The following is an 18126-nucleotide window of genomic DNA, read 5'->3' as shown; positions in this document are numbered from 1 at the left end:
AATGTAAGTTCACATCCCAAGCTGTAATAAAGATATAGGTATAAACGGTTAGGGGAGACCTCAGCCTCACCCGCATCTTAAGACTGAGCCCAGGATAAGCTTCTTTTTTACCAATTTGCGCTAGTGGAAGAGTTTTTCTAATCTACCATTTCATGCCAATAATCTCCCTTTGAGGGCTCCAGCTTCATGTGGCAGTCCTCTCAAAGGCCACACGAACCCTAGGCCTTTTATTTGTCTCAGTGTGGGTGATGCCAAGCTCCTGAATATCTACCCTTGAGTAGTCATAGGTTACTGAAATCAGCAAGGGGCATTTGTACCATCGATTTCAGTTTACTGCTCTGATTTATAGCTCTTTCATTCTAGTTCATAAGAATTATCTTCTTTTTTGGAGCTTATCTATGGTTTTAAAAGGATATCTGTTATATTTTATCCAATGTTTCTAAGTGTTTTGTAATAGGTAGGTTTTAAGGTTATCTCATCCATCATATTACCAGAAACTTTAAATTTGATTTTCTTAATTCTTTAAATTCTCCTACCCTCTTTCTTTTCTGTTTACATATATAAACAATAAATATAATTTTAACTGTTACTATTCCTAGAAGTACAAACTAAAAGCAAAAAGCAGAAGTAGTTAGCAACCAGTCTCAACCTGTCAGTTATTTAAAAACATCCTTTCCTGTGGTACTTTCCAATAAAAACTCTATATGATTAGCAGACGACAGCATGGTAAGAAGAGAACTAAGATGATACTTAACTTTAACGTCTATGGCCTATTTTACCTCCTCATAGAGGTGTTTATGAATCTATGATCACACTGATCAATACCTATACTCTCCAATTAGGAACACACAGATTTTAAGAATCTTAAAATAAGAATATTAATGTATGCGTGACATTCCTGAAGTTTATGTTGTAGTTTATTTAACTACAACAATGCTGAGATGCTAGGTGTTCAATAATGTGACTGAAATAAAATTTTTAAAAAGTTGTAACGTCAGTTTAAATAATAAGTATCTGCATTAACCAAAATAGTACATTATACAAATCACATCTTATTATGTTCTTCTTAGAAGTGACTGCATACTTAATACTACCTTAGCTTTTGGAGTAGCTTTAATCGTCCAGATGCAATCAACTGCTTGGCCAGGTTTTGTTTTTTCCTCTTGTTCTACCTGACTAGAACGTATTATTCCGTCAGCTCCTGACAGCTCAAACTGGCAATCTAGAAAGAACAGATGAATGATGTTCAAAGGAAAATAAGACCGATCAAAGATGCCATGAGGAAAAAGAGGTAATATACTAAACCTGGGATGGGATTTAAAATACCTCCTAGGTAAGTAAAGTCTGGATCTGTAACAGAGAAAAGAAGAAAGTCATTGGCATTGAGGTAGTTTAGCGTTACTTTAAGGATTAATGTCTTACGTTATATCTAATGCTATACTTAACAAAGCAAGAGAAAGCTTTCATTTGTGTAAACTACAGACCACTGGCTATTTATGAGCATATTGAAGTGCAAACTTATAGGATCGATATTTTAAAAATGATAACCTTTATACTTTTGATCCAATTATGAACTAAAAACTTATTTATGCTACCTGAAAACTCACAACTCTATGTCAACTGCAGTAGCTAGTCCATTGATGGATGAATGAGTAAACAAAATGTAGTATAAATAATACAATGGAATATTATCCAACCTTAAAAAGGAATGAAATTCTGACACACGCTACAACATGGATGTGTGTGGAAACATGATGCTAAGTAAAATAAGCCAGACAGTTAAGGACACTATATGATTCCCTTAATTGAGGTCCCTAGATTAGTCGAATTCAGAGACTGTTTTCACAGGGCTGTAGGGAGGGAGGGATAGGGAGTTAAGTGTTTAATGGGGACAGAGTTTCAGCTTGGGATGACAAAAAAAGTTCTGGAAATGCACGGTGTGATGGTTGCACAACATTGTTAAGTGTACTTAATGCCACTGACTTGTACACTTAAAAGGTTTAAGATAGTGAATTTTATGTTACATATAATTTATCCCACCACAGTAGCAGCTAGTAAGTTGTTTTTTCCACAATGGCAGGAAAAAGAGAGATGACTAGGTGATATATAGGATAGTCTGCCCTATGAAATAGTTCATAGAAAACTGACAACCAATAGTTTATATCAAAATAACTGATTTAATTAAGCTGGCCAGGTATTTGATTTTTATGAACTAAATCAATTAACTGAATTGACTGACACTTTAGTATCAAAAGACATTACAAAGTCCTATATAGAGTCAGATTTTTGCAAATAAGTTTAGACTGCCTGAAAGAAAAAACAAACATCTTAATCATTTGAATAATGCTTTTAAAAATATTAAAAAACAAAGCCAGGCAACTTTATATGTAAAGATTCTTTGAAGAAATGCAGTTCTTTTTCTTCTATTAGTTTTATGTATCATGAGAGCAACTTCATATGACTTATGGTTAAAATATAAATTATAATAAAATGCTAAGGATTTCTATACTATATTACCTTATATTTGCATTTTATAGTACTTCAGAGTTTCTACAGACCTTATGTTTAATATTATGCTAATGACAATAACATCAAGAAGATCATGTACTATTCTGTTTTATAGCTGAGGAAACTGAATCAGAGAGATTATGACTTTTTTAGACCATATAATGGCAACATCAGGACTAGATTCTAATTCTCTAGACAGTTTTTCTTACTGTAACATTTTTCTTTCTTACTCTTTCTTGCCTTTATAGTGTGGCTGATGATACCACAATTTTACCACTAAAAGAAAAAAAAATGTCAAAATAAATAGACAATTCATAAATAGCTAAATCATGGCTGTCTAGTTATTTAAAGTCATATAAAGTAAATTTTGTCTAAGTATTTGTAAATACGGATGAAACTTACTAACGATGATGAGAAATTAGTATCTTCTAAATAAATGAAATTATCTGAGCTACTGGTGATATTTGTTGAGGGAGAGGCTCTTAATGGATTGCTACGTCCTGGAAGTAACTGGGATAATTCTGGAAATTTTACTGCAATAATGACAATGTCCTAGAATTCTTTCCTACCTGTGAAGAAATTCTGACCCACCTGCCAGATAGCTGCTATGACTTTCTACTCTAATGCTGTTTAAATTTAGATTTCTCTTTGACATTCCTCTGCAAAATTGCTGAAGTGTCGTCACTCCCTTTTATTTAGGGAGGTTGGGTTTAGATTATTAAGTTAAAAAAGAACAGTCTCTGTGATGTATCCTAGATTAAGCTAAAAATTTTACTCTTACTTTTTTCAACATGTACTTTGATAACCATGCAGAAAGTCAGTGGTTAAGATTCTGCGCTTCCACTGCAGGGGACACAGGTTCGATCCCTGGTTGGGAAGATCCCGCATGCCACATGGCATGGCCAAAACAACAAAGAAAACAATTTTAACAAGAATTGAGCAACCAGTTACATACAATAAACTGTGAATTAAAATAGGTTTAAACAGGCTAATTAAAAATTCTGAGATCTTTTAAGACTAGCAATTTTTTCATTCTGGTGGGTTGATATATATGTCTTCTATCTGAATTTTCAAATTAAGCTTTTTTAGACTCCTGTTTGTAATTTTTAAATTTTATTTTTATTGTAGTAAAACATATAACATAATATTTATCCTTTTACTCATTTTTAAGTGTACAATTCAGTGGCATTAAGTACATTCACAATGTTGTGCCACCACCAGCACAGTCCATTTAAATAAAAACTAAAGACAAATTTTAATATGATCCAGCAATTGCACTCCATGGTACTTAGCCAAATGAGTTAAAAACTTGTCCACACAAATACCTGCATATGGATGTCTACAGCAGGTTTATCTGTGGTTGCTAAAACCTGGAAGCAGCCAAGATATCCTTCAACAGAATGGATAAACAAACTGTAGTACATCCATATAACGAAATATTATTCTGCACTAAAAAGAAACAAGCTACCAAGCCATGAAAAAACATGGAGGAACGTTAAGTAAATATTATTAAGTAAAAGAAGCCAATCTGAAAAGCCTACATACTGTATGATTCCAACCGTATGACGTCTGGAAAGGGCAAAACTATGGAGACAGTAAAAAGATCAGTGGTTGTCAGGGGTTGGGGTGGGAGGGATGAACAGGTGGAGCCCACAGGATTTTTAGAGCAGTGGGAATACTCTGTATAATACTGTAATGGCAGACATATGTCACTATACATTTGTCCAAACCCACAGAATGTACGACACTAAGAGTGAACCCTAGAGAACAGAGGTATGGATACCAAGGGGGGAGGGTGGTGGGATGAATTGGGAGATGGGGATTGACATATATACATTATTGATACTATGTGTAAAATAGATAACTAATGAGAGCCTGCTGTATATAGTACAGGGAACTCTACTCAATGCTCTCTGGTGACCCAAATGGGAAGGAAATCCAAAAAGGAGGGGATATATGTATACGGATGGCTGAAAAAAAAAAAAAATCAAAAAACAGAGTGAACCTTAATGTAAAATATGGACTTCGGTGATGATGTGTCAATGCAGGTTCATCAGTTGTAACAAATGTACCCCTAGTGCAGGATGTTCATTTTAGGTTTTGGAGGTAGCTGTGTGTGTGGGGGGGGTGGTTAGGAGGTATATGGTAACTCTGTACTTTCTGCTCAGTTTTGCTGTGAGCCTAAAAACTGTTCTAAAAAAAAAAAAGCATAAATTTTACTTTTTGAAAATGTTATCGTTTTGACATTGAGGACATAAATACTGAAGTGACACTTAAAAATACCATTAACACATTTACTGACAGGGAAAAAAAAGGTGACTACATTGTTCAGGCAAAAAAGCTGGTAATCTAGCTGAAAGAATAGCATGATCTCTGTTATATAAAATAAACAAAATAAACAGATATAGAAAAACATCTGAAGGGATACACACCATATTGTTAATACCGGTTTTTTATTTATAGGGTGATAAGGTTATGGATATTTTCATTTGGATATGATTTAATTTTTTTAAGTTAGCAAATTTATTGCACGAAAACATAAATAAAAGCAAAAAGATTATATAATTTTATAATTATATAATTGTTACATTAAGTTACTTTTTCATCTTATTAAGTTTGTAAACTCTTGGAAGACAGGAGCAATAACTAGTGTATCTTTGTGCTGCCACATTAGGGATATGCATATCTTTACAGGAGACAGGCTTTGAGGACTATAAAGTGTTCCCACATAACCATGTGGTAGGTAAGATAGAGTATGCTGATAGGTGGGCGTGCTCTCCCACCACCCAAATATATGTCCACATCCTAATCATCATAACCTATGAATACTACCTTATAAGATTAAAAAAAGTGAATATTACATTTTAAGGCAAAGGATGTGATTAAGCTAAGGATTCTGAGAAGACAGGGGATGTGAAGATGGAGGCAGAGATTGGAGTGATGAGGCCACACGTCCAGGAATGCTGGGGCAGCCACAAGAAGCTGCAAGAGGCTAGGAATGGATTCTCCCCTGGAGTTCCCACAGGGAACATGACCCTGCTGGATTCTGGCCTCCAGAACTCTGAGAAAATAAACTACTGTTGTCTTCAGCTGCCAAGTTTCTGGGAATTAGTCATGGTGGCCTCAGGAAGATATTCCCATCTTAGCAACAGCAACTCTTAGGCACAGCTCTGTGCTTAATAGTAAATTTTATAGCTAGTTGGTGGCAGAGAAAGGATTCACACCCAGATCTTTTGCCTCCAAGTGCAGAGCGCTATTCTTTCTATTGCTCAGTATTTTCTAGAGACTGTTTATTCAAATGAGTAATTGAATCGTTCCAATGGAAAAAACCTGCCAAAATAATTTTTGGTATAGATCATGAAAATAAGACAATTTGTTGAATTATTTTTTAAATGTATTTATTTGTGGTATCTTTGGCATTTGATATATGCTATAAAACATACAGAAATCTAAGAAATAATGAGACACCATCTATGATATACTTCAAAATTCAAGTGACATAGTTTTATTTCTAATTTTTTGTTAAGTTTTTATTAATTCATGGACTGATTTCCCTTTGACCTTTCTAACTTCTTTAAAGCCTTGATTTGATTACCTTGACTGAATTATCTCTTTTCTAGCCTTAAGATTCTAAAACCAGAGTGAGACCTAGCCACTGAAACAATAACTTCTTTACCTGGAATAAACGAATATTTTGCTCGAAATCCTAGTCCTTCAAGTTCTTCATCAGAACTGAACTTAATCCACATGAATCTCCCTGTTGATCTAATTAATGGAGGGCTTTTCACACCACAGTAACGATCTACAAGTGGAGAGAAACCAAACGGCCCATCTCGAACTTCCAAGTTATCAAACCGACATTCAAATGATGGTTCTATATAATAATGTTCATCAAAGGTCAACTCTATTCTTTGACGTGGAGCAGCTAGAAAATAAGAGTAAGCAAATTAGGGCAACGCAAACAAGAAAAAGTAAAAATGGCCTGACACAAGTGAGAAAAGCACAACAACTGCTCTGTTACTGTTTCATAGATGAGGATCATAATGAGAACTGTTATACATAAAATTCATGATAAATGTTACATTGTATATTAATAAGATAATAATAATGCTACTCTGTAGAACTATAGTAGTCTTTCCCTTTGGCATATGTTATTTATTAAATTGAATGTACTTAATTGATTAAAATTAGAGTTGAGAAGCTAATGCTTAGTTCATGAGATACAATGTACCATGATGAATAGAAAAACAGAAGAAATGAAAGAAACATATAATGTAACTATGGACATAAATTTGCAGAAAGGCTAATAAGAGATACCAGTAAGCTTAGGTTTCTTATCAGAGAAGTTTCTCATATATACTGATGCATCTAGTTAAATTATATTTTAGGAGATCCAAAATTCCTATAAAATTTCAACCATTATTTTCTTAATGTCAGTATTAAGAAATATTTATAATGACTACAGTTTAATTAAAATACATATTTAAATTTTGTTCAAACTGGTTTAACCAGGGCACTTAACCAATATATTTAGTTTTACAATAAGTAAAAATTCATCCAACGAAAGAGAGAAATTGGTCAAATACCTTCCAAAATGTAGATACATTCCTTGTTTGGTGGATATGAGTCAGGATAATTTGGTGAAGCAAAATGACCTCCATTGCTGGTTCGAACCCAAATGCCACACTGGGTTGCAGGAATGTGCTTGATTCCAATATTTTGTCCATCTTAGGGAAACACGTAAAACATCACTTATAGTTCCCCCCACAGCTTCCCCAAACAACTGCCCACTCTGTTACACACACATATATATAATTTTTAAGAACCACTGACAAATTCAGCATAACAAATTGAATATAGAAGTGAAATGAAGGTGAAGATGGTATGCTGTGCTGGCTAGAAGCATTTGCTCTAGAGGACAAGTTTGCCATGTATAAGAACGGGGAAATAAAATGCGTAGATTTTACAAGGGCAAAACCATGTGGGAGAATCTGATAAATCACTAAAACTCTATAAAATTCAATTCTGACATAAAAATAAAAGGACCCTAGGAATTTATCTCTGGTGTGGTACCTCTACATTTAGTTTAGCATGAAGTCAAATAAGATTCAAAGATTACCAAGGGATTTTATTTTAGTTAAAGGTTGTAGATTGAACACATGCATTTGGCTCTGCTCCTTCTTCAAAGTCCACTTAAACGACAGTAAACAATTTTTTTAAGGGCGTAAACCCATAAGTACAAAGAGGTGGATGCAATAATAACAACTGGCAGCACTAGGTATCTCTGGCAGTGGGCGAGGAGGTGGTGAAGTTGGGCTTTTTAAAAACATGAGGCTTGGTTAAAAGTCTCTTTGGAATCAATTTGATCTCTAATACCCTCCCCTACTCCACAAATCTAAGTATCTGCTGCTCTATCACCATATCAGAAAATGAGACTATTTCTTTGGAGAAGGTACAACAGGGTTGCTGGACCAGGGGACACCAGGCACAGCTGAGGGTAAAAATACCAACCTGAAAACAGGGAGATGAGGTGAATGTTAACATGCTGAACCACACCTCCCGTCTCTTCCCCCACTCAACTTCCCAAAGGCCTCTTGATCAGATGTAGAGCCTCTAAGCAGGAAATGGAATCTTAATCTTTTCTGGGGAATCTAATAAGCCCAAAGAAAAAGACTCAAGGATGTGGACTTGGTCACTCACCAGGGAGGGTGGCGGTAAAGAAGCCCTGTCTACACTTGCAGACAGCTAACGAGAAGATCTGCATGCTCCTCTCATAACTACGAAAGGCATTCAAGGAGCACCAGACATTTGAGGAAAGCCTCTAATATGAAAAACAGATTAAAAACAAACAAAAAAGCAACTCTGAGGATACAAAGATTATAGAATATTAAAAAAAAGCACTAAACGAAACGATCATTTAATCTCCTCAGAGAACAAGAGAGTACAGTTGACCCTTGAACAACATGGGATTGAACCGCGTGGGTGCACTCACTACTTGGTCTGCAGTCAGCTGAATGTGAGGATGCGGAACCGCGAATACAGAGGCAGGTTTTGACTATGTGGGGATCAACACCGCTCACCCCTGCATTGTTCAAGGGTCAAATGTATATCGATAAGACAAGAACAAGGCATACTCTAAAAAACAGAACATTTAGAAAACAAATGAAAGCTTTTAAAAATAGAAGAAATGAAAAAATATCACGTTTGGAGCAGAGGTCCATAAACTATGGCCCTGGACCAAATCTGGCCTGCTGCCTGTTATTGTAAATCAAGTTCACTGGACTATATCTATGCCCATTCATGTGCGTACTGTACTGTCTATGGCTGTTTTCACCCTGCAACTGCAGATCTGAATAGGTGCTCCTTCGACTACAAAGGTCTTCAAAACCTTAAATGATTACTATCTGGCCCTTTATAGAAAAAAGTTTTCCAATTCTTGGTTTAGCAGATAAAGTTGAGGAAGTCTCAGTGTAGACTACTGAGAAGAAAACAGTTAAAAGAGAAATGGAAAACAGAAAAGATTTTTTTTAAAAGTAACTTAATAATAAGAGTTCCTTGAAGACAGAAGATAGAAAAATGGAGAAAAGGGAATTTTAAAAATTAAACAAGAAAAAAGGGAAAGAAAAATTTCCTACATCCAAAGACAAAATTTTCATATTGAAAAAGCCCAACGGGTGACTTGACGTAAACCCTGAAGAGATGTAACCAGAATTATAACAACACTGATGCGGGTGCTGTGGCGCAAAGTTAAAAGAACACTTGTATGTGGTAGGTGGTGAAGGGGAGGTGCATGAAACAGATCAATTCTCATCCCGCATGGTGGGAAAATTATTTTCTACTACCTGAAACTGAAATAACCAAGAAGACCTGTATGGTATGTTATTTAGAAGTATGCAGGAAAATACCAAAAGAATCAGCTAAGAGTGGCTATCTCCATGGAGAAATGGGGTGATAGGCTGGGGGACTGATTTTTCCTAATTAACTTTTTAGAATGCTTTGACTTTTGTCATGTGTATGTATAACTTTGATGAAAATAAAAATAAGTCAGGTTATTTAGGAAATGTACTAAACTCTGACATGAATATCTGGCTCAAAACTCACACTACCTAATCCTCTTTCATAAACAAGGACAATTAGAACAGGTCCCCAGGGCTGTGAATAAGCTATTGATGGAAACGTTTCATTTGTCTACACCGGAAAAAGGGATTTTTATTTTTGCTTAGTGATAAAGCATGAATCTCATTTGATTTTTGGACATAATCCATAGTGTTCTAGGAGTCACTAGTTATGCCAAGTTTTTAAATTTATCAATGCAAGACTTTATGTTAACAATTTACTCTAGCTAACTGCAGCTGAACCTAGCCGAACTGAGGCTGACAGGTTGATGGAAAGCCTTAGGTCACTGGAACACCCCAGAGGGATTATGGAAATAGTACTCAAAAGTTGAAATTCTTCCAAATAAGCCATCCCACTGTCCTGAACATGCAGTAAATTAGCACTGTAAGGTCTTTACCTTGGGTCTTTTGGGCCACAGCAATCCCTTCCACTACAAGTATTGTTATTAACAACACTAGAGAAATAAAAGAGAAGAGAAGTTAAAAAGTTGAATCTACATTAGATTTTACCAAGTTTATAAGAAAAATCAGGTGACAAAAAAAAGATGAACTAAAACTCCCTATTTCTTACTAACATTCACTCTCAAGATTTTTAAGTGTTAAATGTTATGTTGAGTTACTATTTGACACTTAAGAGAACCCAAGAAAAAATGTAATTGGTATTATACTCATTTATACAAGCACTAATAGTACATTTTCAATTTATGATGGATTAAAAAACACATACTTTTTTTTTTAACAACAAACTAAGCTGACCCCAATTATCCTGTATTTATTTTACTGTCTCCTCAAAGACTTTACATGCATAATGGCTAGCTTTGCAATGTATTATGCCAGTAAAAGTTCAATTAGATTATTTGACTTGTGAGAACACTCATAATAAAGACAGAAGTAAGGGGGCAGCAGTTTCCTAGAAATCAATTTAAGACACGCTATAGCTGTGCGGTACAGCGCTGTGTCCTGCATTACGAAAGCTAGCATTATTTAGAAAATGGAGCTTCTCCCCACCCCCCGCCCCCAAGTTTAACATTTCTGATACCCAATGAACAATATATTGTTTTGTGTATGTTTGTGTTTTGAAGATAACGTGTTATTTTTAAGAATGATGCACTGATATCTTTTACTCTCCCTTGCAATGGAAACCACACTACCAGCCTCCTGTGGAAACTGGAGTTTTTATTATTCATTCGGTCAGCAAGCACATACAGAGTACCTACTGGATACCAGGCACTGAGGATACACAGATTGAGGCAGGGGAGAAATACAGCAAAACAGTTAAAAGAGAATGGACTTCAGGAGTTTGGTGGATCCAGGTTGGGGTTCAAGTTTTGCTCTGTACCAGCTGTGAGGCCTTTCCAACTCAGTTTACTTATTTGTAAAACGGGGATGTTGTGCTAATAACACCAACATCACAAGGTTGTTGTGAAGATTAAATGAGGTGATGCACATTGCACAAAGCCCTTTATATGTGCCAGGCATTCTGCTAAATAAATGATAGATTTTAGGACAAACTGCCATCCTTAAGGAGTCAACCTATTGTCAAAGACAATCCACAATACAAGGTGAAAGGAGTTTAACAGGGGTCATAACAGAAAGCACAATTGAAGCAGAAAAGGGAACCATTCATTCAGCTGGGGGTTAAGGGGAATAGAGGAAAGCTTTAGAAAAAAAAGGTATATTCTAGTGGGACTGGATAGAACTTTCTACCCAGGAGAGGGAGAAAGAAACAGCTTAGACAAAAACATGGAGCCATGAGCACTTATCTATAGGCGATATTAGTGAAATTCTGAGTACAATAGTACAGTTAGCATGTGGAGGGGAAAGTGGTACATCAGGTTAGAAATAGTAGGATGAGATTCAACTGTAAAAAGCCTTGAATACCATGCTAAAGAGTTTGGACCTTTGACTACAAGGAGAAATCACGGTGAGTTTTTAAACTAGAGAGTGACATTATCACATCTGTGTTTCAGACCACTAATCTTGATGGCTGTGTGGAGTCTAAATTTTTAAAAAGAGAGGTCATTTAGGAAGCAAAGATGATATGGTCTTGAAGCAGAGCAGTGGTAGTGTAAATGGGAAGGAGGAGATATTTATAACATGATTCAGATATAGAGTCAACTGCAATTGGTGACTTAAAGGATGTCTAGGGGTGAGGGAGATGGAGGCACTGAAGAGATTGCTAGTTAAGTGACTGGTAGATGGTCAAGCCATTGTTCACTTAGTAGCATGTACCCAGCATCTACTACCCAAAGTCACCAACATACAAAGAGTTCTTGTCATCTTACGCTGTTTACATCTTATAATCTAATCATACATCTTCATCTTTGGTTTCCCATATCCTTGTTGACCTTTGTTTCCTCTGTCTTCTCTCAACAACTTTAATTTCCCCTCCCTTTCTTTGGTTGCTGGCAGTATTGAAGATCTCATGCTATGTAGGAACAATCCTTCCTTCAAACTCTTAACATCCTGGCACTGGATCAGAGTTAGAGGAATGGATTTTGAACCGTTTTTAAAAAACAAAAAACCCAGAAGATTTCTGATCAAAAAGAAAAACTAGGGCCTTCTCTGGTGGCGCAGTGGTTGGGAATCCACCTGCTAGTACAGGGGACACGGGTTCGAGCCCTGGTCCAGGAAGATCCCACATGACGTGGAGCAACTAAGCCCGTGTGCCACAACTACTGAGCCTGTGCTCTGGAGCCTGCGAGCCATAACTACTGAGCCTACGAGCCACAACTACTGAAGTCTGCACATCTAGAGCCCATGCTCCGCAACAAGAGAAGCCACAGCAATGAGAAGCCCATGCACCGCAACAAAGAGTAGCCCCCGCCCGTCACAACTAGAGAAAGCCTGCCCACAGCAATGAAGACCCAACACAGCCAAAAATAAAAATAAATAAAATACATTAAAAAAAAAGAAAAGAAAAACTAGGGAATTCCCTGGCAGTCCAATGGTTAGGACTCTGTGCTTTCACTGCCAAGGGCCTGGGTTCAATCCCTGGTTGGGGAACTAAGATCCTGCAAGCCACGAGGCACAGCCAAAAAAAAAAAAGGGGGCTTCCCTGGTGGCGCAGTGGTTAAGAGTCTGCCTGACGATGCAGGGGACACAGGTTCGTGCCCCGGTCCGGGAAGACCCCACGTGCCGCAAAGTGGCTAGGCCCGTGAGCCATGGCCGCTGAGTCTGCAAGTCCGGAGCCTGTGCTCCGCAACGGGAGAGGCCACAACAGTGAGAGGCCCGCGTACCGCAAAAACAACAACAACAAAAATCTAGGGTAACGTTAGATATTTGACAATTCAGCAAATATCACAACCATCTGTACCAATGTATCTTGATAGAGGACACTATTCCCCAAGGCATATCATCCCAGTCAGGTGATACAGAACTGGTCAAAATTTTGTGATTATACCTTTCCTCCTGATTCACGGGCGTAACAATTTACCAATTTTTAAATTTATAATTCACAGTATTTAAGCAAGTAATACAAAACCAGGCAGAAAGGGAAAGTAAGAAATCAACAAACTGAAACCAGGAGAGCAACAGTAAAACTATGGTAAAAAGATGAATTGTGCCTAGAAAATTATTCTACATAATGACTAATAAAAATTTGGCTTTGTAAAACACTTGATTTATGGAATTTGCACAGAATATACAACTGAGGTAGAAACAAATAACATTAAAAATAAAATTACAAGACCAAATAACCCTATTAATCTTCTCTACTGTATTTAGGGTGTTGCTCACAATTTCCCCCTGCCAAATGTTTAAAACAGCTATTCACAACTCTTATCAACCAAATGAACTGTTGCCACTGAATTTAAAAAAATGATATATAAATAAGGCAAATTTGCACAACAGTTAGGGACAGAAATATTTAGTGATAGCTGTGGTGATATAGTGGTGACTATTAATTATTCTAAATTCGGTATCATAAGAAACAGTTTTCCCTTAGTTGTATAACAGGATCTTTGTAAGCTGCTTGCTATAATCAGGCTGAGACAGTAAAACAAACTCTACTGATGCCAAACATTGGAATTATCTAGTACATGAAGCAGTGCTGTCGTGCTCTGTTCTGTCCTTAATCCCAATCTATGTGCCACTTGTTCCCTTCTTTCTCTTACCAAAAGGGTCAATAATTTCTCAAATCCAGAGATACCTCACACTTTGAATTCAAAGACAACATACCCAGGAAGGCACTAATTCTTTAAGGCAGAAATCCATGCCAAAATAAAAATTCTAAACTCCACAACCACAGAGTTTGGTTATGCAGAGAACCGCTTGTGATCTGATGCTTGGAAAAAGGTACTGTCCACCACTTATGACCTCACCTCTGGTTCTGGAGTTTAATGTAGTGTAGTTTAATAACCAGTGTACAGATCTGACTTAAAAATGAAGGCTTAAATGATAAAGACAGGTGCTATTCAAGGTATTAAATACAAATCCTCCAAGCTACTCTTTTTAACCCTGAATCACGGTTATCAAAGAGTTCTCTACTGCAATCCTGTCCCCAGACCTTCCAGTTTAAGGCCGTACTTTCCAATCAACTAAAAATCAAGGTCAGGTTTATTCTTTCCACTGTTACTTAATAGTGGCAACTCTGGCCAATGCAATAAATACTGGAAAGGAGACAAAATTATTATTTATAGACAATGTTATTTTAAAACCTAGAAGTCCCAAGAGAATTACTTGGAAAATAATTACACCTATTAAAGGAAGAGAGTAAGACCAAAATAAATTAAACAGACAAGTAAGTAAATAAACTTAATACAATGGAGAATATGTTTTGGATAATAAAACAATGTAAAAGTAACATTTCTTCCCAGTGAGTCATACAATATTTAATGATGTTTTAATAAAAATCTTAGTGTGTTTTTTTGGTACTTAAAATGCTTCTGATGGTCATCTTAAATACTTTTTTATAGTGGCCAAGGAAAATATAAAAATAAAAGACTAAAATACATAAAAATAATATACTTACTATAAAGCTACAGTAATTATAAAATGTAGCCACGGTAGAGGAAGAAATAGATGATCTGTCAACAAACATTACTAGCGTCCACTGTATTTCAGGCAGTGAGTCAGTCCCTGGAACTACAATGAACCAAGAAGACATGGTCCTTATTCTCAAGGGGCCTTTAGATAAGAAAATGGAAGAGGAAAAGCTCAGAAACAGACATACATATCCCAGAATTTATTAAAATATATGTGATATTTGAAACACTTGGTGAGAAGACAGTTTTAATAAATGGTTCTGGGATAACTTGTTAATTATTTGGAAAAAAAAAGTAGGTCCCTACTTCAAGCTATCAATAAGTAGGAAAATAAATAGCAGATTGAAAAAAACATTATATTTATACTTTTGGGAGAACACCTTCATTTACAAAAGACAGGAACATAAATAAAAACTACAAACAGATGGGATAAAAGATTATGCCACCAGGAAAATGTGCCAAAAAAAATGCAGAAATTCTGCCTTACTAATATTAAAAAGAATGTAGATTCTAGTGTTGGTCAGGATATAGGAAACTGACTTATTCTGCCACTGGATTGTAAACTGGCACAGCTTTGGGGAGGTTAATCTGGTAATATACATCAAGGCTTAAAAATGTGCAAATCCTACTCAGCAGTTCTTCCAGATCTGAGAAATGAATCATTGGGACAGCAGTTCTCAAACTTTAGTGTGCATCATATTCATCTGGAGGGCTTATTAAAATAGACTTGGTGGGGGGTTACTTCCAGAGATTTTGATCCAGTAGGTCTGGGGTGGGGCTTGAAAACTTGCATTTTAACAAATTCCCTAGTGATGCTGAAGCTGTTGGCCCTGGCACAACACTTTGGAGACCACTACAACAGGAGAGTAACAGTACACTGAAAGAAACAGAAAGAAGTTGCCTGTTTTCTCCTTTGGTGACAGTAGGAGCACGTGTGGGCCAAGATGGATGGGGCGGGGCAGAGGGTGGGCACAAGGAGTTGATGAGTTGATTTTGGAAATGTTGGTGAATGCTCTACTACATATATGTATGTATATGTGTGTGTATTCTCATAATGTCCCTACAAATATCTCTTGTTTCTGAACATCTGCACTTGCCACGGACCTCCCTCTGCTTCTACAAAATAATGTTCACACTGCTAAAAACCTGCTTTTTCTAGGAACTCTCCCAAGATTAATTTTATTAGACAGCATTCATACTTTTCACTTCTGTAACTCTCTATCTCTGTATGGTTTTGTTTCTTTCACTGATTTTGCATACTTCTATTATGTTAGCATAAGGTTTGGCATGAGTAATAAAAAACCCAAACTAGTAGTTTAAACAAGATAGAGTATATTTCTCTGACAAGTAAACAAACTGTGCAGGTAAGTAGTCAAGGGCTAGAGTGGTGGCTATACCATTACTAGGGACCTAAGCTCCTTCTGTCTTATTGCTCAGTTGTGCGTGACTTTCATTTCCAGGCTCATCTTATGGTCCAATATAGATGCTAGAGTGCCAGGTTCCATATCTTCTTTACAGCTACCATGTCTGCATTACAGTCAGCAAGAATGAAGAAATGACACAGGGCATTCCTCCTTCCTTTAAAAACTTTTGCCCAGAATCTACAATGATCTCAAAATAAAAATTTTAACTGAACAACAGATATACCACCACTTCCCCAAAGTTGAACCCACATCTAACTGGTCAGCCTTATTTAGTCACATGGCCACACTTAATCCTAAGGAAAGCTGGAAAATCTAGTATTTATTTTGGGTGATTGTGTGCTTAGTTAAAATTCAGAGAATCACTGAAAGGTAAAATGGATACTGGAAGAAAACTGGCTATTTCTGCCATAGTCCCCTATAGCCTACTCTGTCCCAGGCAGCCAGAGATCCTTTCAAAACATAAATCACATCATATCACAGCCTTTCATAAAATCTTCCAACAGAGTCCCATTACATCTAGAATAAATCCATACTCCTTATTCTGACTTCAGAGGTCCTATGTGGTGTGGCACCTGACCATCTATGGCTACACAGCTCTTCTTCCCATTACTTTAACACACCAAGCTAATTCTAGCCATAGGGACTAGTTATTCCTTCTGCCTAGACTCTCTGTGCATGGCTGGTTCCTTCCTGTTATTCAGGTCTTCTGAGGCCTCTCCGACTGCTAAAGAAGCTCTACATTTTCTTCTTCATCTTGTTTTATTATACAAATAATATTTTAATTATTACTTATATTACCTGCTATTTTCTTGCTTGTTATCTGTCTCTTCCTACTAGAAAGAGGGACTTGTCTCTCTGAACCACTGATGCATCTCTAGCGACTAGAAGACTGGCTGGCCCATAACAGAACTCAACAAAAATTAGATGAATACATGAAGTGACTACGCAAAATCCTGATTATACTTTCTTTGTAACTATAACATATAGTACAGAGCCCCACTAACAAATTAACAAGCACACATCCTGGTTAACAGCAGGCACAGAGATGACCCAGCTTATTTGAGCATAAATCAGGGGACAGAAAAAGAATTGATTTTTTTTTATTTTTCAGATATGCTACTACTCTTACTTTTCTCAAGCTGACTCAATTTACCTTTGTTAGTAATTAAATGTACCTCTTTCTCAGCCTTCCTATTTTTAGCATCTAAGCAGTAAACATAAGGTTTGGTAACCCTATCATGAGACTCCATAACTTAAGAACCGCCTAACTGGTCTCCCTGCTCCTATTTTCTATAATGAAAGCAAAATGGAGTTCAATTAGAGTCCATATACTACTTGAGGTAGTAGTAACTTGTTTTCCATTAGCTATGTTCCAAAGAACAGAAAAGTACCCTAATTTAATCAAACTCGATTTTACTTTGTAGTTAAGAAAGAAGATGGATCTTGGTGAACTTTGGGATCACTCCACCCTCCACGTGCTAATCACATTGCCAATCACTTATAAGAAAGAGTAACTGCAGAAGTGCTTTCTCTTTCCTGCAGAATGTGACAACCTTCTTGTTAGTCAAATGCTCTTGAGATGGCAGTTTTGTATGCTCTAATTATACAGGAATCCTCAGACATCCACAACAACTACCATCAGACTTTAACACGACCAGGTCACATTTTGAAGAGTATTTGATATCTTCTCACCCACTAAGGCTGTAACTTCCAATACATTACTCTAGGCATATTTAAACCAACATGTTTTAATGTCATTTTGACTAGGACGAATTGAACTTTCAGATTAGTACACCCTGTAATTTTGTGAACAAAGATGCTAAAAAGTGTTAGTTCTTTGGGGGCCACTCTGATTAGCGACTGAGAGGGTGAGGGCCCTCAGCAATCAGAGCAACCTTGTTCTTATCTGTTCTTTGTTTAGTTTTTAAGTACCCACTCATAAGAGTTCCTCTGAGGGAGTTCTGTTAAGGAAAGTTTGGAAACCCACTGGATTAGATCACCTTTTAGGATTCCCCTTTCTAACTCAAACACCACAATAACTAGGATCTCAAAGCGCCCCAGGGACACATTAAAAAAAACCCAAAACCAACAGGG

The 18126-nt window shown here is 36.7% G+C and overlaps 1 protein-coding gene across 1 annotated transcript in view; it reads right to left on the bottom strand.

Annotated features, from left to right (window-relative positions):
• The window catches only part of NETO2 (neuropilin and tolloid like 2), a 67928-nt gene that overhangs the window by 46278 nt on the left and 3524 nt on the right, over positions 1-18126 (bottom strand). Inside the window, exons 2-6 of the mRNA XM_029237096.1 lie at positions 10022-10078; positions 7095-7235; positions 6185-6433; positions 1327-1350; positions 1095-1222 (exon numbers count right to left, since the gene is read on the bottom strand). Coding sequence (XP_029092929.1) covers positions 1095-1222; positions 1327-1350; positions 6185-6433; positions 7095-7235; positions 10022-10078 — 599 coding nt within the window. The remainder of the gene's footprint in view (positions 1-1094; positions 1223-1326; positions 1351-6184; positions 6434-7094; positions 7236-10021; positions 10079-18126) is intronic.

This window comes from Monodon monoceros, unplaced genomic scaffold (genome assembly GCF_005190385.1).
Source record: "Monodon monoceros isolate NGI ecotype Baffin Bay Population unplaced genomic scaffold, NGI_Narwhal_1 Super_Scaffold_10, whole genome shotgun sequence".
NCBI lineage: Eukaryota > Metazoa > Chordata > Mammalia > Artiodactyla > Monodontidae > Monodon > Monodon monoceros.
The sequence above is the reverse complement of the archived record's forward strand: the minus strand, read 5'-3'. Positions and strand labels throughout refer to the sequence as shown.